The sequence below is a fragment of the Pieris brassicae genome, chromosome 4, assembly GCF_905147105.1.
Source record: "Pieris brassicae chromosome 4, ilPieBrab1.1, whole genome shotgun sequence".
Lineage (NCBI taxonomy): Eukaryota > Metazoa > Arthropoda > Insecta > Lepidoptera > Pieridae > Pieris > Pieris brassicae.
This window is the reverse complement of record NC_059668.1, coordinates 12,505,283-12,525,810: the sequence shown is the minus strand read 5'-3', so window position 1 is coordinate 12,525,810 and position 20,528 is coordinate 12,505,283. Positions and strand designations below refer to the sequence as shown.

General features: G+C 34.8%; 2 protein-coding genes across 8 annotated transcripts in view; one reads left to right on the top strand and one right to left on the bottom strand.

Annotated features, from left to right (window-relative positions):
- Positions 1 to 1,545: 1,545 nt before the first annotated feature.
- On the top strand, positions 1,546 to 5,813 carry LOC123708873 (probable ATP-dependent RNA helicase DDX28). 4 transcript variants are annotated; one of them, XM_045659814.1, is made up of 5 exons: positions 1,546 to 1,758; positions 2,280 to 2,551; positions 4,119 to 4,291; positions 4,590 to 4,866; positions 5,541 to 5,813. In XM_045659814.1, exons 1-5 carry the CDS (start codon positions 1,596 to 1,598, stop codon positions 5,787 to 5,789), a joined length of 1,134 nt encoding a protein of 377 aa, XP_045515770.1. In that variant the 5' UTR covers positions 1,546 to 1,595; the 3' UTR covers positions 5,790 to 5,813. The 4 variants fall into 4 exon arrangements, with proteins under 4 accessions (XP_045515770.1, XP_045515769.1, XP_045515771.1 ...); XM_045659813.1 differs by having other exon boundaries at positions 1,546 to 2,103; XM_045659815.1 differs by lacking the exons at positions 4,119 to 4,291; positions 5,541 to 5,813 and having other exon boundaries at positions 1,546 to 2,103; positions 4,590 to 4,695.
- A 487-nt stretch (positions 5,814 to 6,300) lies between these two features.
- LOC123709056 (gamma-aminobutyric acid type B receptor subunit 2) overlaps positions 6,301 to 20,528 on the bottom strand; it is a 63,884-nt gene continuing 49,656 nt past the window's right edge. The window contains exons 7-18 of one of the 4 annotated variants that reach the window (XM_045660152.1): positions 20,398 to 20,463; positions 19,724 to 19,900; positions 18,091 to 18,324; positions 14,713 to 14,773; positions 13,780 to 14,008; positions 13,004 to 13,139; positions 12,106 to 12,194; positions 10,041 to 10,230; positions 9,392 to 9,710; positions 8,828 to 9,036; positions 8,403 to 8,462; positions 8,075 to 8,176 (exon numbers count right to left, since the gene is read on the bottom strand). In XM_045660152.1, the coding sequence (XP_045516108.1) occupies positions 8,436 to 8,462; positions 8,828 to 9,036; positions 9,392 to 9,710; positions 10,041 to 10,230; positions 12,106 to 12,194; positions 13,004 to 13,139; positions 13,780 to 14,008; positions 14,713 to 14,773; positions 18,091 to 18,324; positions 19,724 to 19,900; positions 20,398 to 20,463 (1,737 nt within the window). In that variant the 3' untranslated portion in view covers positions 8,075 to 8,176; positions 8,403 to 8,435. Of the gene's footprint in view, positions 8,177 to 8,402; positions 8,463 to 8,755; positions 9,037 to 9,391; positions 9,711 to 10,040; positions 10,231 to 12,105; positions 12,195 to 13,003; positions 13,140 to 13,779; positions 14,009 to 14,712; positions 14,774 to 18,090; positions 18,325 to 19,723; positions 19,901 to 20,397; positions 20,464 to 20,528 lie in introns of those variants that run through there. The other 3 variants (XM_045660151.1, XM_045660148.1, XM_045660149.1) reach the window with 3 other exon arrangements.

Genomic DNA, 20,528 nt, shown 5'->3' with positions numbered 1-20,528 from the left:
TCAATGAACGCAGACGTCGGCAAGTGGGCAAAAGTATGCCTACAGTGTCAGCGCGCCAAAATACAACGCCACACATCAAGTCAATTATCAATTTTTTCACCAACCGAACGATTCGAACACGTTCACATCGATATCGTTGGTCCGCTACCTACCGCGGCCAGCGGTCATCGATACCTCGTGACAATGATCGACAGAGCAACAAGATGGCCCGAAGCATACCCATTATGCGAAATATCAGCTAAAGACGTCGCCAAAGCGGTATACGAAGGTTGGATTTCCCGTTTCGGTTGTCCTGTAACAATAACCACGGACCAAGGACGCCAATTTGAAAGCAGAGTATTTGCATCTCTTTCTCGCTTACTCGGGATCGAAAAAATGCGTACAACTTCATACCACGCACAGTGTAACGGTATCATCGAACGATGGCACCGTGTCCTTAAAGCCGCATTAAAGGCAAGACTACAGACCGCAAGAAGCTGGATCAACGAGCTACCAACCGTCCTACTCGGATTACGCGCCGCTATGCGAAGTGACACCGGCGTAAGCGCAGCTCAGCTTACCTACGGTTGCAACATACGCTTACCCGGTGATTTCTTATCAACGACCCGCAATGATGTCATCATGGACTCTGGCTACATCGATCAGCTGCGCGACGCAATACGTAACCTGCAACCAATGCCGAGTCAACCACACAGCAACACAAAACCCATATTCGTTCAGCGCGACCTGCAATCATGTGAATACGTATTCGTACGCATAGACGCCGTAAAGAAGCCATTACAAGCACCTTACGACGGACCCTATCGCGTGCTGAAACGAGACAGCAAGATATTCACGCTGCAGTTACCTAACCGTGAAATGAATATCTCTATCGACAGACTCAAACCTGCCTACACTATCACCGAGCAAGATGTGCCTACTGATACAACAACGAGTACCTGCAACAAGCAAAACACATCAAGTGCGAGCGAACTACATGAACCATCAAATAGCCTGAAACATCAAAATGACAACAACCTGAAACAACAAGACACTGGGAACACCTCAATACCTACAAGAACAACTCGCCGAGGCCGCGTTATACGCCTGCCGGTACGCTTCGCTAGAGGGGGAATCCTGTAGGTGATTAGTACGTGTCGTCATGAAACAATAATTTGTTCTGAAAAGAACAGTTAATTGCGTTACCGTTAGGACAACTTTTTGCCGCGCCTCGATTTTATTGTCTACGCACCCTTCGCATCTTGGTACCACATGTTTACCACTAGTGGCCAGGTAGGATAATTTTTGTATATAAATCTACAGTTTTTAAAAATTAAACACATTCCACATTCCATCTTCACCTCTTCTCAACGAATTATTAGGAAGTTTTATTTTAACCAAATAAGGACCAAACAACCTAAAGTAAAACTACCCTAAAGATGCATTAAATGCAAAACTATGGTTCATGTGATATTGCATTTGGTCTTGACAGATACAGCTGACACATTTAGCGATATGACAAATGACAGTTATGCTGACGAATGCCGACTGCCGTCTTACATTTAGTTAAATATTTGTTTTTGAGAACAAGTAGTTAAAACTTTAATTAGTATTACATGGCGAAAATCCGGAATCTTCTAAACATATCGTATTGCCGATATTACTGTGTCCAACGAGCTAAGAAAAAAGTTCCAATTATTTCATGCAAACGGCCAGAATACAATCATTTCGATGGACAAACGTACGGAAAGTTTGAGGTTATAAAGCTTGCATCTCAAGGTTGGTTACATCCCAAATCCAAGAATGACTTCTTTACAATATACGGAGAGACTAAAAAAACGGAGACATCTGTTTACAAAAAGAGTTTTGAGGAAATTGGATTATCCGAGGAGTTGATCGATGTAGTATCGCAGCAAGGATATACTTTGCCCACTGCAATTCAAGCGAGATCTTTTTCGCCTATCATGCAAGGTTTTAATACTGCGATCACAGCTGAAACAGGATGTGGAAAAACATTAGCATATTTATTACCGATATTACAACAAATAACATCCTGGAAACCACATATTGCAGAGGAATTTAACAGTCCTTTAGCTGTTGTTATTACACCCAGTAGAGAATTAGGTAAAGATTTTTTTAAATATCAAATTGTTCTTTCTTGTATTAAATCTGGATAAATGAAAATAAATAATCATTCTTATCAGAGGTAAATACTGAGTGCATAACATTCATAAAAAACCGAAACTGATGAGATCTGTAATTTTCACAGCTTTTTAACTATTTAATAAAATTACTTACAGCTACTCAACTGGGTGAAATAGCTCAAAATATCTCTGAGCATTTGAACATTAATGTCTCCACACTAGTTGGAGGTAAGACAAAGAAAAAAATAATAGACCCACCAATTGAATATACTGATCTTATGATTGCATCATTGGGAGCATTTAGCAAACTAGTTACAACTGGAATTATCAAAATACATAATGTACACCATGTTGTATTAGATGAAGCAGACACATTGCTTGATGACTCTTTTATAGAAAAATTGGTTGCTTTAATGAAAAAGTTTAGAGTAAGTATATTATTTCGTACCGTAGGGGTTTAATTAATGTCAGTGGCACTTTGAGTAAACTAAGAACATCATTAAACTACCAAGTTGTTTCTTTATCAAAAAAATACAAATACCTAGGTAACATTGAAAATGTTTAGAAAATGAAAAGCTTAATGTAGAAAGTTGCCAATACTTTTATTGTTTTTGGAAGTAATCTCCGTTCCTCTCTACACATTGTTGCGTTTGATGGAACCACTGAGAAAAGCAGTGGGCCCATTCTTCCTTAGGGGTCTCTACCATGGCATTTTCGTACACTTTCTCCGTATCTTCAGGGATCATAAAGCGAATACCTCGAATTTTATCTTTAGTTCTTGGGAATAAATGAAAGTCAAATTTCAACAGTCCATTTTGCAGTGTCGTGGTGAAGGAGGATCCTGCTTCAAGGGGGCTGCTGTCTAATTTTTTCCAAGACAAACAGCGATTTACATACCAGTCTGCAGTAACTGTCCTTCCATCTTCTAGCACAACTGTCGCGAAATGACCTTTCCGACCAAAGCAATGCAATCATCTTTTTTCCTTGACTTCTGCCGTTCTTTACCTTAGTTGGCCGATCCTCGAAAGGAAACAACTGAGCTGGTTTCGGGTTCGTAGCAATATATCCACCTTTCATTACGAGTGACGTTGTCAAATACACCATTTGAGTCACCGCGGTTAAACTAATCCAACATTTGGCGACACCACTCCATGCAAAGGTGTTTCTGGTCTTCGGTTAAATTATGGGGAATCCATCTGGTACAAAGCTTCCCGACGCCTAGATGTTCGTGTAATATTTTTTGAACTTTACTCATACTGATGCCGGCAGACTTGCGCGTATCTGCTTATAGGTCACTTTCTTATCTTCCTCTATCATGCGTCGCACAGCACTGGTGTTATCTTCAGTAGTCGCTGTTAAAGGACGTCCCTCACACGGATGATCATTGAGATTTCTACGTCCACGCTTAAACTCATTAAACCAATTTTAAATAGTGGCGCGAGATGGGGCTTTATTAAGAAATGATATTCGCAGCCTATCATAGCTTTGTTGTTGAGTAAGCCCACACCGAAAGTCATAATAAATCATTGACCGAAATTTTTCACGTGTAACAAGAGTTTTAGATTTGCCACTAATTCACAAAAACTACATTAGTTGTACTCACATGGGCTTTTTTTATTAATTTAAATAATTGTCATAAAAGTATAGTTAGTTTTCTAGCTGCCTATTTTGCTAATACTCTAAGGACATTTTACTGTACAATGTACTGTATGTATTTTTGCTTTTTGATTTACTACTGTATTTTCATAAATAAATTTGAAACTTAAACTATTTGTGTTAAAATGTTGTTTTTTTTGCATCATTAATATTTTGTTTTGAATTAACCTTGGCGTAGATATTCAAGAGTTCAAGAGTTGGTCAGTTAATAATTGAACTTAATTAAAGATTGGCTTAAATCATACCTAGATATTAATTCCCAGGCAATCAATACTTTTTCTGATTAAAAAAGCATGTAATGTAAAGATGAAGTTTTCCAACAAAAATATGTTATTACAGATTCATTACAAATGTGAAACGAAAGCTCCACCAGAAGGATGTCAGATTAGCCTAGTGAGTGCAACATTACCTCATGAGTTACCTGAATCGGTTAGCGCCTTCATGGATCCCCAATCATTACGAACAGTTGCCACTGACAAAATTCACAGGATATTACCCCACATCCCTCATAAGTAAATTTTGTTTCACTATTGTTTTGGTTTTTAGGATTATCCTCTCTAAATTTTATCTTATATTATGTGAAATATTATGCAAACATAAATCTTTAACCAAAACAAACTATACAATTTGTCCTCTTTCCTTGTTCCTGAAATCAATTAAATCAGAAAAAAAATCGTCCAATTTATTTTCAGATCTTAAATCACAATTGCTTACCAATACTTATTGCTTTGTGAAATTAAGTTTATTGTGAGAATGTATGTATATATATAGGGTTTATTTAAATAATCTAATGAATAATAATCATTACAGATTTCTTCGCCTTGGCAAAGCTCAAAAGCCAGGAGAGTTGTTGAAGCTAGTTCAAGCAGACATAAATTTGAAACGTCAAGTAATGGTATTCTCAAATAAGACGTCTACTTGCGATTTTGTCTCAATGTTTCTTAATGAGAATGGCATAAAATGCTTAAACATTAATGGAAGGATGGCTGTGCCACTCAAAGCTGGAAATATGGATTTGTTCAAAAGTGGAAAAGCTCAGGTCATTTCAAGTACCGACGTAGCTTCACGTGGCTTAGATACTACAGGGGTCAGTACTGTTTTACTATTTTAGTGTTTTCTGTGTTCTGTTAAGTTTTTTTAATAATTAGATCTTTTAGGCTGTCCAAACTATGACTAAATTCCATCTTAAAAGAATCTGTGAATTTTTACCAACACAGCACGGTTACTTCTGTTTTGTGTGTAATGTTATTGTAGAGAATGTTTTGAAACCATATACATCCATTCCATGACTGGCTAAGCCCTGTAGGCAGTAAATATCAATTCCAAAGAAAAAGCATTTACTACTCAATATTTCATTTATAATGCATGTATACTAAGCCTCTTGTTCATAAAAAACTAAATCAGTCTATTAACTAAAGTACTATTAATCTGCCTCTTTTTATAACAAAGTAAACACAAATCGATAAAAAGAGAAAAAATATGAATTTATTTAAATGAGTTCAATTAGAGTTATTATAAATAAGTAAGCTTTTACTGCTACGCTAGGTTCAATAAATAAGTTATTTCGAACCAAATTGAAAAATGACTCAATCATTAACATAGATATAAAATATATATGCTGTATACGATGCAATTAAATTATAGATAAATCGAGAGTGCTTGTGTTGATTGTGATCATTCAAAAGACTTGAGATCTCAATTCAAATGTGCATTACCTAATCATAAAACTAGAAATGATTAAATGATATTCTTTCTCAATAGGTTAGTCATATAATAAATTACGACTTCCCACTCTACACATCCGATTACATCCATCGCTGTGGCCGGACTGGACGACTCGGATCACCCCAAGATTCCTCTGTGACTAACTTCGTAGCGTGGCCAAGGGAAGTCCAACTAGTTCAAAAGATTGAAGAAGCAGTTAGAAGAAACAATGACTTGCCAAATGTAAATGCAAACATTAAAAGGCAAATTACGAATAGAATAATGAAAATGAGAAGAGTTGCATAGGTATAAATAAATTATTAGAGTGTACATGTGTTTTCATTTAAAAAAAAGTTAAACTGGTAATTGAAATAGTGTCTCTGTAATGGGTTGGGGATTGATGTGATCCATCTCCCAATAATTTTATTGAGTTGGTAATCGAAGGTAAAATAAAGTACTGTTATTCAAAGTACATAATGTATCTCAAAAATCAAGCATAGGTTAATGAGTAGAACAATAATATAGAGCAGTCTTCAAGGCAAGAATCAGTCAGGCGAGCAGATACAAATCAAAGAACAGAACCCAAGGTAACAAAGAAAATATTGATGATTCATATTCTATGGTAATTACTAGTAGGTTGTTTTAATAAAGTCTAAATTTTAACGCCTTTTAATTTTTTATGGCAACAATCGTAATGAAGTGATGTGTAAAAGATTTATAAATTTTTGAAATAAAAACGAAACAATGTATAAGTAGTTTTTTTATTCACACATCAAAATATTACAAGACAATAGTTTATTAAAATATTTCACTGCTGAGTTGTAAATTTGAACACTATAAGACGCTAATAGTAAAATACATTTTACAATACAAATATAGGTATGTCTCGGCACGTTATTTGGCAAGCTTTGGGGTCCAATTCTCGCATTACCAACTTATTAACCGAGAACTGTACGATGTATTTGTGTCTAATTCTTATTATAGTATTGCTTGGAATACACACGATCTATACACATTATCTATCAAATATTCTAATCTACTGTTTCACAGGTTTGGAATATTCTAAGTTATTTATATATTTTATATTAGTTTAACTGTCTCACTAACAGACGTACATTATGTTTTATCACGTTTATTTATTTGGAAAGAAACGAGTTATAAAATAATTGTTTTAGTATGTATATAAAAATACCGCAACACTATGGGCAGACTGAAATGCAAACAGCGATTATTTATTATTATTCAGCGATATTGCGATTTGTTATTCATAAGATATTTAAAAATGATTAAAAAATAAATATTATTCTTTAAGATGCCTAAATGGCAAGATGGCTCTAATATTGATAAATATATATTTAAGATTTTCTACTCATTGGTGTTTTGTCCTTAATTTTTAGTTTCTTAATTTTAATACAATTACAATGAAGTACAATCAATATTTTTCTAAAATATTTAGGCCTATTGTAAAAACTCTACGTAATACTGTCCTACATACTTTATTACAAACTTAATTACTATAGAATATTTCTCCGTATGAATGAATCTTAGGAGGTTAATAAAAGAGGACCCTGTTTAATACTGTGTTACTTCAAAATATTAAATTTTTATACCTGGAGGCTATATCGTAACTTGAATAATTCCCAAGTTTTCGACATTGCTTTTACAAACATCTGACACGTTAGGCGATGTCAATCCGGTTAAATTTTAATCAAAGATACGGTTTTTCATTGTAGTCCAATCAATGATCAATCATAAACGTGAAAACAGATTTGAAATTATTTAAAAAAAAAAAATTTGTCTGAGTAGGTACATTGTGTTCCGGAGGAAAATTTGGCATATCAAGGTTTTGTTGAGGGACCCGGACGCGCGTCTTCTGTGGACCTCCAGCGGCTCTCCAAACTCCGATCCTGGCTATTTCTTATAACATTCTGATGGCTATGTCGTCTATTCTCGTCAAATAGTTCATTCGATATGTTAAATACACTATCAGCACTTGCTTTTCGTCTAGTATCTAGTGTGGTCATACTAGAAGCAGATGGTGATATTTTATGAGGAAATCGCGGTGAGCCTTTGATTTTTTCCAACGAACTTTGCGTTGGGTTATGCGTTGTAGGAAGAACGAAATTAACGCGTGTTTCCGGCTCTGCTACGTATTTATTTCTCTCAGAATATGAGCAAGACGGTTCATCATCTGTAACTCTAATGATTGGTCCACTCCTAGCGTATGATTCTCTGCGTAATCTCATTTCTAGACTTGGTACATTGAGAGTATTGCACGAATGAACTATTGAGTGTTTTCTGTTCCCTGGGACAAGGCCAGCGATCATTCCAACGTGCATTTTTAAAGCTGCAGCTATGCTTTGGCCCGTTGGATCTGCGATGGACATGGTGGAGGCCTTTCTGCTGCTTGGTCGGCTACCGAAGAAACTTTTTAATCTTTTCAACAGACCGTGGTTTTCCTCGCGTTTGAAGCAAATATTATAAAGATCCATCTGTTGAGATTTTCTGTAGAATAGTTTTGGTTGTGAGCTGAAACTGACGGAGTTTCGTCCTCTGAAAGCTTCAGCCGAAGGCCAGCTCGCTCGAGGTATGACAGGAGGTAAAACAGAGAGTAGCAACATCGGTAGACCTCCACTGATACTTGGTGTACGTTTGTCTTTGTGGCTCTCTTCTTCTACGGTGTTTAATTCGCTCTGGAATGTTAAATAAATTGTTTGAAATCACATTAAAATTTATATTTTTTATAAATATATATATAATTATTGTGTATCTTAGACACAAACTGAATGTGCGGGAAGAATTTGTGAAGAAAATCAAATTGTGCACAATAGCCAATGTAAATATAATGTATCAGGAGTTTCTTGACGAAATCTAATCTTTAACAGATCTAAATACTAAATATCTACGAAAACCACACACTGTATACTTAAGTTAATGTCCAAGTCCATTATGTTAGTGTCTTTGTTCGTAAGGAAGTTCCTATTGAAAAAAGATTACAGTTTATTTTTAAGCCAGTAAGCGATATAAAATAAAAAATATGATACCATTATGCGTTTAAAATGGCGAATTACAAACATCTGATACAAGAATCGCGCAAATAAAATACCGCCTTTTAATTTTTGAAACTAGACTGATATTTTGGACTACTAGCAATGTCTTTGTGGCGTGTTCTGAGGTGAAAAAATTTCTTCAATTACACAAATTATAGAACAATAAAGAGATAGATACAAGTGACGGTGATAACAGACATTGTTACAATCTAATGTAACTTATGAATGAATTGTAAATTAGCCGCCAATATTAAAGTTCTTTAAAAAGGTTCTGTAGTTCGAAGAAAACCTTACTCGTTTATGGAGACTGCTAGAGTCCAAAGGCTCTGCCAACAGCCTCTCAAGCTTAGCGATCTCTCTATCTAACGCTTCCACTTCCCGCTTATAAACTTTATTTTGTATCTCGATTCGGAAATGTAACTCCTGTGTTTCGTCCGTCACAAATCTTCTCGTTTTACATTCGAGACGCAATCCTAAACTTTGAATTACTGGATCATCTTCAGCTGAAACATGATTATTTAAAAACATTATGGAGGTACATTTATAGAACAAACTCAAACTTAAAATAACTTTATAAATATAGGTAAACAAGTACACTTATCAACGTCAGAAAAGAAATTAAATTACGATCAACAACTTTAAACTTGCCATAAATAATGCGAAAATAACTCTCTTTATGCATTTGTTACAATTCTTGATACCGATAACATACAGTTAAAATGCATTTATTTTATGTACACAGCAGGTTTTTCATTAAATTCATACCCTCAGTGATTTTGAACAATTTTTTATAAATTTTAATTAACTACGAAACCGCAGAATCTATAGAAGAAAATGTATATTGATTTCAAAAGTTACCTTTCTTTCTGATAGCAATAATCTTCGGCAGGAACAAAAGGCACAACGTAGATGTTGTAGCGATAAGAATCAAGCTGGTTATAGTAATGTAAGCTAGGGTAGCCCTCTCAGAGATAATAGTACCAATGACGACTATACTGGTACTGGTTATGACTACAGAATATACACTGATGCCTATGTATTTGGAATCGTTGAGTGCTGATATTTTCACATGTCGTGTTTCCCACGCCATGTACACAGCTACCAAGAGAAGGAGACCCTTATACGCATACAAGACGCAGAGCCATCCCGTCGTGTTGTGCGACTTGCAGATTTCTAGCTGAATATGAAAGAACATCTTTTACTTTAGAGTTTTATGAAAATAAATATGTTACAAAAAACCAAACTGTTATTTTACTTGTACACCAATCTTGTATTTATTTTCGTTATAAAGAAAATTCTTACACATTCACAACTATCAACCTATTCATTAAAAATATCAAACATGAAAGTAGGTTTCTTAGAGGTTTTCGCAAAAAATTTTTTTTTGGCATTTTACCAGTTACGTTCCAAAAAAATTCATACATTCCTATTCTTCCTATGAGTGAAGAAACGAAGCCATCTTTGAATACTATTATTCATGAATGTAGCTTTAGATTACAAAATTTACCTGCGGTTGATAAACAACACTTCGATCTGTGGCACTGATTTCCACTGTCAGGTTCTTGAGATGCCTCTCCATAGGATCAAGAGTCGCCCACAAAGTGACAAGTAGCCCATCAATCACCAGTAGAGCGCAAACTAATGATATTAGTGGTGTGTCTTGGAGAAGCTTTGTCTTGCAAACTCCACTTCGGTTACTGAAATAAATTAAATTAGTTGGATTGGAAACAATTTCAAGCATTTAATCAAGTTTATAGTACAGAAAATTTACACATTTTCTAACAGTAATAGATAGATACATTTAAAAAGACTTTAATTTCCAACTATAAAATTAATTTAGGTAACTAAATAAATTAAATCAATTGGATTGGATTGGAAACAACTTCAAGCATTTAATCAAGTTTACAGTACAGCAAATTTACACATTTTCTAACAGTAATAGATACATTTAAAAAGACTTTAATTTCCAACTATAAAATTAATTTAGGTAACCAAATAAATTAAATCAATTGGATTGCATTGGAAACAACTTCAAGCATTTAATCAAGTTTACAGTATAGAAAATTTACGCATTTTAACAGTAATAAATACATTTAAAATGACTTTACTATAAAATTAACATGGAAAAATAAAAGCTTTTGATCGAGCTATTTACAGGAAATGTGTAAAATAACAGTAGTAAATAAATTTAATATGACTTTTATTTCCGATTATAAAAATATAATTACAATAACTCTATTATTATTTGATTACGAATAAAAGAAAGAATAGAAGATTATCTACTAATATCTATTAGATTGAAAAACGTACGATTAGATTTTTTTATATTATAAGTTAAATTGATTGCTAGAAACCCCAGTCAAAGGTGTTCTCTAAGGAAATGCCATTACTCACTTTTACAAGCAAGAAAAGGTTATATCGCGAGGAACAAAATATTTCCTATTTGCCGTTTATAGATAGAGATAGATTTTATTAAATAATCGGTAATTATCTTACAACAACAAGAAAACACTTTTTAACCGGATTGAAGCTATGTATTATTATTATAAACCTATAATTATTTACATAATTTTAAATTTTTCTGACGTTTCGCGTGCTTTACAGCATGCGTGGTCACGGTGACTGCAGACAAAAGGTGTTGAATGTCAAAAGTATCACAGCTGTAGGGAAAGTTCGGTACTTCACTCCGGGCCACCGCTTGCAACTCTATAAAGCGCAAATTCGGCCCCACATGGAATACTGTTCTCACCTCTGGGAGTTCCCCAGTACCAGCTCCCTCCACTTGACCGTATTCAACGAGGAGCGATTCGAATCGTCGACGACCAACCATTTTCCGTGCGGCTTGATCCCTTGGCGTTGCGTAGAGATGTTGGGTCTCTCTGCATCTCCGCATTTACCATTCAGTATTCATTCATTCAGGGGAGTGTTCAGAAGAGTTGTTCGGTCTAATACCCGCAGCTGAGTTTCATTATCGGACGTCAAGGCAAATACAAATTACCATCCGTATCACCTCGACGTCCGTGTTCCACAACTGAGCGTTTTCTAAGGCAGTTTTTGCCGCGCACCACCACTATGTGGAACCAGGTGTCCACGGAAGTAGTTTCCGAACCAATTTGACTTAGGGTCCTTCAAGAAAAGAGCGTACCAATTCTTGAAAGGCCGGCAACGCACTTACGAGCCTTCTGGCAATGCGAGTGTCCATAGGCGGCGGTATCGCTTCACATCAGGTGAGCCTCTTGCCCGTTTGCCTGCTATTACATAAAAAATTGTGTTATCTGTATTTATTTCCCCGGAGTTGATATCGACTGAAAGATGACGGGTTTTTGCAGAAATGACTCACAGTGTCCTCTATTTTCGCGGATTGCTTATTTTGGGGTTTTAATTTTGATATTATTGGATCCCAGGTGTATGTAAATTTTAGGCCGTCTTCTCTATTGAAATTGGGGTGTTTTTTATTTCAAAAGCTTCGCATACCAATCTTGGGGAGAATCTTTTTAACAAAATACAATATTATCTTAAAACATATCAATAATTTCTATATTAAACATTGTAATCATTAAGGTTAACGATACCTTATAAAAATCCTGTGAACTCTGTATGTTTTTGCGAACATTGATCCAAATGCAAGGGAAAATCCGGCTGACAGTATGTACACTCTACTCTGCAATTAATTGTAATATGAGTACACAAAAAACCAAATTAAATTATGCAAAGATATATGTAATTTTAAAGAAACACCAACGTGCATGGGTACACATTCCGTTGGTTATATTGATATTATTTCTATGGCCAATGAAACCTTCAATTGTTTCAGCTGGAATCGAACCTAAGAACCCCAGATTACACGCCATGACACTTTTAAGCTGGAGGTGATTTTTTTAATGTTTTAAGGTACTCTTAAAGAAATTTAAAAAAATTCAATGGCGCCACAACCTTTTTAGGTCTGGGCCTCCGATTTCTGTATCTGTTTCATGATCATTGGTTAATCTAATAGGTGATCAGCCTGACGCACTCCGTCGATATTTTTTTGGGTCTAAGGCAAGCACGTTTTTTTTTAGATGTTTTCCTCTACCGTTCGAGCGATTGTTAAATGCGCACATAGAAAGAAAGACCATTGGTGCACAGCCGGGTAACGAACCTACAATCTCAGGGATGAGAGCCACACGCTGAAGCCACTAGACCAACACTCCTCTTAAAGAAAGAAACACTCGTAAATAAATTGTACTAATAATTCTAAACATTATTCTTTAAGTGCGCAAAATTTTAAATTTCAAATAACTTAGGCGTTTGGCTCTATAAATCTCACATAAAAACACTTTAATGAACAATGAATGAATTAATTAATTCTACTACTGACTGACTGAGACTGCCCATGGGCACTAGACTTTAGTCCAGGTATTTCTGTATGTTGTATAGGTAATAGTATAGGTAAACTAAGTTTTTCTATGATATATTGTTGTTTTTACTTACAGTACACATAGCTGCGAATGGTATATAAGAAGGCAGGATGGCATTATCCACACCAAGGAGTGCTACCGCAGTATACACTAGCACACATCCTATCAGAGTCATATTGTTTAAACGTGGAGATGACAGCTTTATGGATCTGTGGGTAGTAATTATGAGAATGGTTTAATGGAAGATCATTGAATGGTAATTCATTTCAAGAACAGTCTTTGGCGTAAAACAATTTTCGTAAGAATACAAAGTTGTATTCTAATGTTGCTTAGTTTTTTTTGTGGGTTAATGTTCTAATAATTTTTATGACATGATATAATGATTATCGCTTATCGTGCTTACTGGACATGGGTACTATTCCTGTACATGTTAATATAAAACGTTTCATACTTCGCGTTTATATTTTTTTGCCACGTGCTTATCATAACTGGTTATTGTTAACCTTATTATTATAATTGGTAACAGTGGCACATGTTCTCAACACCTACAAAATCGCTTAAACATTATCTCGTCGTCGTAATCGATTAGTTTTCTAAGGCGACTTCTTTCATTCTAATTATTTTCTGGATTTGCCTTAAGCGAACTAAAATATTTAGGTATTTAATAATAATTCTCTTACGTAGATTTACATTCTTAACAAAACATAAATCATTCAAAGACTAAAATTGGGACGGCTGATAGTGACGTGTATCTCGTTCATATATACATATTAAGTTTCTGAAATAAATAAAATACATTTTTTGTAATGAGGAATAAACTTCTTTAAACAAGTCTTGGTATAAACATACCTTCGTTTACTATAGTGTAAGTTAAAAGCCAGAAATCCCAACGCTAAAGCAACCCCAGCTGCTGACAAGGCGGTTATGGCGAGCCTCGCAGGTGCCCAAACTGAGTCCACTCGAAGCACCATAACGCGTCTAGCTGCTGGAATCCCGCCCGCCCAACGTGGTATGGCACACTCTGGGCAGATCATTTGTTTTCCATGTGTGTAGAGAGCTACAGTCTTCGGGCGCCCTCCTGATGTTTAAAAGTTAAATTTTTATACAACTCTATTATGTAACAAAATTATTTTTTATTAATTTACTACCCGAAGTAACCGGCTTCTGGTAAAAAAACAATACCATTTTTTTATGTTATTAAATCGATCAAAATTATGTCAGTTTTAATTCTTTACAATAAAAATAATAAAGTCTTTTGCCAAAATAAGATTTGTTCTAGAAGATTATAAAATGGACGGAGATTATAATTACGGACGATAATTTTACGTGTTAAAGTCATAAGAAAACATCGATGAAAAATTGCATACACAAAATTATAATTATTTTGTATTGACGGAGATAATTGAATTTTTTTATTTTTTCGATAAATTATTATACACTCGGTAATTAAAATAACTTTGACATTATGTAGGCAGAACGCGACAATGAGTCATGTTTTTCGTGCGTACTTCCGGTGTTGATCAATTCATAAGACGTTATCACGTTAAATATATTGGATTTTTACGTCTAAATTAGCGCTACCAAAAATCTTAACTCTAAAAGAGGCAAGGTCAAAACAATTCTTTATGTTGGAAGGGAATTCCTACGCCTAGACTGTTAAATTGGTTAATTATCAAAATACACACATGAATATTTGATATTTGGGCAAATTTACGCCAGGTATATGTTGTATAATACTAAAATGCTCTTCATATCGTTAATACATCTATGTAAAATATTTACCTTGAATTTGATAGAACGCTGACATTCCAATCCTATCTGCGCCATTGAAGGAAACCGGTCCCTGAAAAATATTCACTAAATTATATTTGTTTTTCCCGTATTTCACATGGCCGTTTATACGATACAAAATGCGAAGATATGGGCTGTTTCGTTTCATTGTCCATCTCTGGTCCAGTCACAGACTCGCGACATGATCCGTGTTTTGTTTCACGTTCGCAATCGAAGTAAATCTTCTGATGCTACAATATTCAGCATTTATTATTATATTTAGTATGATCAGTAGTTGTAATACACCACTCTTATCCCAGGGGTCGTAGTTTCATTCCCGAACTATGCCAGATTGAATTTTCTGTCCATGTGCGTTTAACAAAAACATCGAAATATAAATACCAGACCTAAAAGGTTGCAGCGCCATTAGTATATATTAGACTTGCAACGAATATACGGTTACTATTCGGTATTCGGCCTATTCGGCTGCTTTTATTATTGTCGGCCGAATACTGAATATCTACATATTATTCGGCCGAATACCGAATACTTAAATATTATATTTTTTATAGAGAAATAATTGGTAAAATGAAAAATTTAAATCGATTGATTACGTATATTTCATATTTTGATTTCAGTTATAATCATTTAAGTAGTCATTGGTACATAACACAGGTACATAATCATCTTTTGAATTGGAAAAATTGAGGATTCTATGTATTTGAATTATTGTGCTAATCAAAATTTAGGGGAAGGTTATAGTGCAGAAAGACTAACTTTTCTGCATTTTTAGGAAGTAGTTAACTTCTTTTTTTCTCGTAGACCATCCCAGCTTCAGAGGCGCTCTGAATAAACACTACTTCCTGGCGCCGACAAATATTACGCTCCTATCTTAATCAAAGACGGAAATTTCCTTGCTTGCCACCATGTATACGGGTTGTCATGACGTGATATATTACTAATATTTAAGAAAATATCCATAAGTTTTTGGCGCTAAAATCCAGCCGAATACTTTTGCCTAATATTCGGCTATTCGGTCAGGGGCCTCGCCGAATATCGGTATTCGGTATACTGCCGAATATACTATTCTTTGCAAGTCTAGTATATATATATTTATTTATGTACATAAAAATTAATCAATTAAAAAACATTAACAACGTTTATCACAATGCTGCAGAACATTCAAAACAGCTTTATCTCAATTTGTAATACTTGTGTGAAGTAAATATAATTCAATTAGTTTGAAAATTATTTAAGAAATATAACTAATATCATCTTTAAGAATTTCTTCAAACGTAGAAATGAAATTAATGCAATCCAAAGAGTGAGGAGGTATTTTCTTCAAGCAAATACAGTTTACGTGACATTCCGTCTAATGAAATTGGGAAACTTGCGCGAAACATATTAATTTTGACAACCTTGTACAGTGCGAAAATTGAATTATTACTTTTGCATAGTAACCGCTTGTTTTTTTATGCATTGATATATTTGTACATTAACGCATCATACATATTTAGTAACGCACCTACTATACTACTATAATCAACAAAAATTTTGCCTCGAGTAACGACGATAAAACATTTGACATAGACTATTTAAGCCAATACGATATAATACTTTTTTATAATTGGTTATTTGCATAAGTACATTCAGAAGAGGACGTAAGTTAGAGTAGAAAATTTTAAAGGAAAAGGTTGTTATTCTTTCAGGATCAGTGGAAATATATAGCGAAATTCGACCTATATTTTTAAGTATGCATAATAGAAGGTAAATCGCAAAATGTTTGTATTATCTTTGCGCAGAAATAGCATGAGATCTGTTTGTATGAATTTCTCAAGAGACTTTCACATCGAAGACATATGTCGAGTGAATAATAGATTACAGAAGATGTCGTATATTATTGGATCGGAAACAGTTAGCAATAACATCTAAGTGGTTTAATATCTGTTGTTAATACATGCACTTGGTTATAGATGTACTTTATATACAAGAAAACGGGGCCCTGAATATTTAGAATTTATCTTCAATTTAAAGAATAATTTAGTAATATGATAATAGTACCAGAGGGCCCTAGCTGCTATCAGGCTTATGATATTGGATCTATGGGGTAAAATCACTATACTGCACACACAGCGATTCTCAACAGGGCAATAGAGTATCAACCTCTTATAGCTGCGCCATGTGATAGAATCACTAACCAACTAATATTTAACAGGAAATATCATATACAATTGAGAGAAGAGGAACACGATCAGTCGCCCCTGAATGAGCTACGTATATACTGATGGATCAAAAACAGGGCATCAGATACTGTAACTGCATACAGAACCAATCTCAAAACATTGATAGGGACAATTACGGGCCATTGTCTCCTTAATAAACATCTATTTGTCCTAGGCGCGACAGATAGCCCCTTGTGCAGAGGCGATTTCAGCGCAGAGGAATCAGTCACCCACGTAGTCCTGGAATGCTAGGCTGTGGCACAACGTACAAAAATATTATAATATGTGGCACAACGTAATAACAGTGAGGTCGCTCCGCGAAGCCTGTGAAGTGCCCGGGAGACTTCTGTGCTTCTGGAAGGAGTTAGGCTGGCTAAATTAGCCAGGACTTAACGCACAACGGACCAATTATGAGTCTAAGGGCGGAAAATATGTCCACCTTACCTTACCTTACCTAGTACCAGAAGCCCCAGTAATAATGTTTCCCTAGGATCCCTGCCTTCCTAAGGATCAAATTTACAAATATTCTAGAAATTATTTGTAATTATTATATCTAAATGTAGGTAAATAAGACTATTTTTATTACACGATTATTAAACCTACTCTTTGTAATTACAGTCACAACTGTTTACGACGATATCGTTTAGAACAACATACCCGTTATATTGACCAAAATCAGAGGTTCCGGCTGAATTCTAATGTATTAGGTACTTAATAGTAACTGTTTTTACGACTGAAATTAACGACGTTCACTTTATTGCAGCCGAACTTAGAAAGATACTTTAAATTATAATTATAAAGAACGGTGCATCAAAGCAACGAAATTGAAAGTCTGATTAATTAAACTACTGATTAAGGAATTTTCTTCACATTTTGTTTATTTTACTTGAGTAACAAGAAGCACGGAATGAATGACTTTGGTACGAATGGCAGTGAGTGAGTGAACGTGGTAAATTAGCCAATAAGTCCGTGTAGTGTATGAGCATTTTGTATATCTGTAAAAATCTATTTATAATGTTATTAAAGTTTATTAAAAATAGAATATGTTTTCATTCTACTCCCCACACTAGGGAGCCCTTGTGTTGTGGATGACTAGACTCCATATGCGTTGTAGATGTTTAAAACAAAATGTAAGAATAAATTGTATATTTTAAAGAATAATACTAACCGAAACGCCAAGAAAGCTCATATTCCCGAGCTGATTAAGGAACTCGTCGGCCATATCCTTTCTGTCGTAGTCGAAGTGTCCAAGGCTGGTCCTGGAATTATCCTTACTTCGCCACAATTGTTCTGCTCTGCTGAGTGCAAGTGCGATAGCCCAAACTGCGTCGTATGTGTGAGGAGCAAAGGGTGAAATTGCCACTCCAGCTGCTGACATTTCGTGAAGAAACATTTCGTTCGTCTGAAAAATATCAATTAGTAATGTTCTTTATTGTAACTGATTTCAACTGCTCTAAAAGTAGTAGAAATCTCCAAAAGGAACGATTCGCAGTTGAGTCATATAATTAAGTGTAAATTGACTATAAAATTAAATTTTGAAAACTAACAGCTTTATTCTGAATTTGACTGTGTGAATGACTGAATCATTCCATTCCATCTAATAATTTCCATCTAATAAATTTCACCTTGAGGGCGATGAAAATTCAGGTCCTCAAATGGCGAAATCACTAACTGTTTACATTAACATAAAAAAAAATTGATCGGTGTATCTTTACAATGGTCAAAAATAAAGTTGTGATATATAACTTGTCTTGACGGGTACTATAGCGATAATATTTTTTGAAGACCAGTGACAAACAAGTAGGAGTCACATCTGATGTAAAGTGATACGGCTATGACAATCACTATGCCATATTGCGTTGCGTTGGATCGCGAGTGCGTTGTCGGCCTTTTAAAAATTACGCTCTTTTCTTGTTTAGTTAAGTTTCTGCTCTTTTTTTATTAGTTGAAATGATTTGGAACTACTTCAATGGGCAGCTGGTTAAAGCTGGTGCCTCAAAAAACGCTCAGTTGTGGAACGATTGGTTTGATTAGTTAGTCAACCATAAAATAAATTACAATAAGTAACTAAAAATTATTTTACTAAATTTTATTTCTTTAGTCAGATAACTTTTATTATTTCCCCAGAGACAAACGTATCGTTGCTAATAAATAATTCATTACTAAGAATATTCGAGTATTTTAACAGTTAGTGGAGACTTTTGGGAATAGAGATAATAAACTTTCTTTCATTGGCCTATTTGCCCTGGGACGCCCTTTACCTTTATATTTATAATTATAGGTGTTCACCGTTATCTTGAAAGGTTTATGGATGTACGGTAAGTGGAAATTAGACTCACAAAAAACAGTGTATGGACACAAACTACAAGACAACTTGGAAATCTCGCGTTCAATTGATAAATATTTTAATAATAATAAATCTGCCATAATGTTCGGCTAATGTAATATAAATTCTATCCAATATAAGTTGCAGGATTCAGTCAGTCATTTCATGTCTAACCCCACCCAATACACCGGAGTACTGCCGATTTCCTTCGAAAGATTTCGCGTGATACACTAAGATAACAGTGGGTGCTTCAGTGACCAAAGTAACGTCCACACCACCTATGTTACAGTTGGAGTATCTCCGTACAGTCTTTGTTGCCACTTAAATATTCGTAAAACTATTCCTATTATGTCAAACTAATCGTTTATACATTGTACATGTACCTTTTTTTCAATTATGTGTGATCTTCTGAACTAATAACGAAGATATTCAACAACTTTCTATTGTAATTTTAGTGATCAAACTCAATACATACCAGGCCTGAGGAAGAAGCAACATCACCAACGATTCCTCTATGCGCAGTGACTGATACCATGCCTTCGAGTGCTTTGGCGAGCTGCGAGCGGGAGCAGGGTGCAACACCCCTCACTCGGGGCGGCGCCCCTGCTACAAGCCAGGCGTACTCCGCACCAAACATACCCAGACGAAAGGCCTATGATAATACTTACAATTTTACACACGAGAGGAAGAGGCATTATGTGAAATTCAAGCCAGTTCACTACACGTCTTGTTTCTGAATATTGAATGTACCAATTAAGCTTTCAACAGATTTGAAATGAATGGTAAAATGTTAAGCATTGTTATAGATTTGTGTTATGTAGATGTCATTAACGTAATTATAGTTTACATGTTAAAAGGAAGAACTGGCTGGCCACAGCACAGAGTGACTTTACTTTACCTAAATATCCTGTATATTGTATATAATGTAGTTTACCTTTCTTCTTTAATTAAAAGCTTACGCGGATCAATTATAAACAGATGTGTAATTTCAGATTTAGATTTAATTAACAAACACAACGAACATTCGCAACATGAATTTAACAATGATATATGCAAGTACCAGTTAAAGCTAATAACAGTAAATATAAATATAACTAATAGAGTGAACGCAATTTGACTGTATTTAGTTAAAGCTTTACATTAATGTACCTCACAAAATATCTTCGGTATCATTTCCTGTGAGAAACTCCCAATTATAATTCTTGTGTCCAATTTCTGTAAAATAAAGGTATGTTATGTAAGTGGTCTATTATTGATGTTTAAAATTTAGTTATATCTCG

Coding starts and splice junctions, on each gene's coding strand:
- LOC123708873 (XM_045659813.1), top strand. CDS start 1,596: ATGGCGAAAATCCGGAATCTTCTAAACATATCGTATTGCCGATATTAC. Junction 2,552..4,118: donor CTTTAATGAAAAAGTTTAGA/GTAAGTATATTA, acceptor ATGTTATTACAG/ATTCATTACAAATGTGAAAC. Junction 4,867..5,540: donor GTGGCTTAGATACTACAGGG/GTCAGTACTGTT, acceptor CTTTCTCAATAG/GTTAGTCATATAATAAATTA.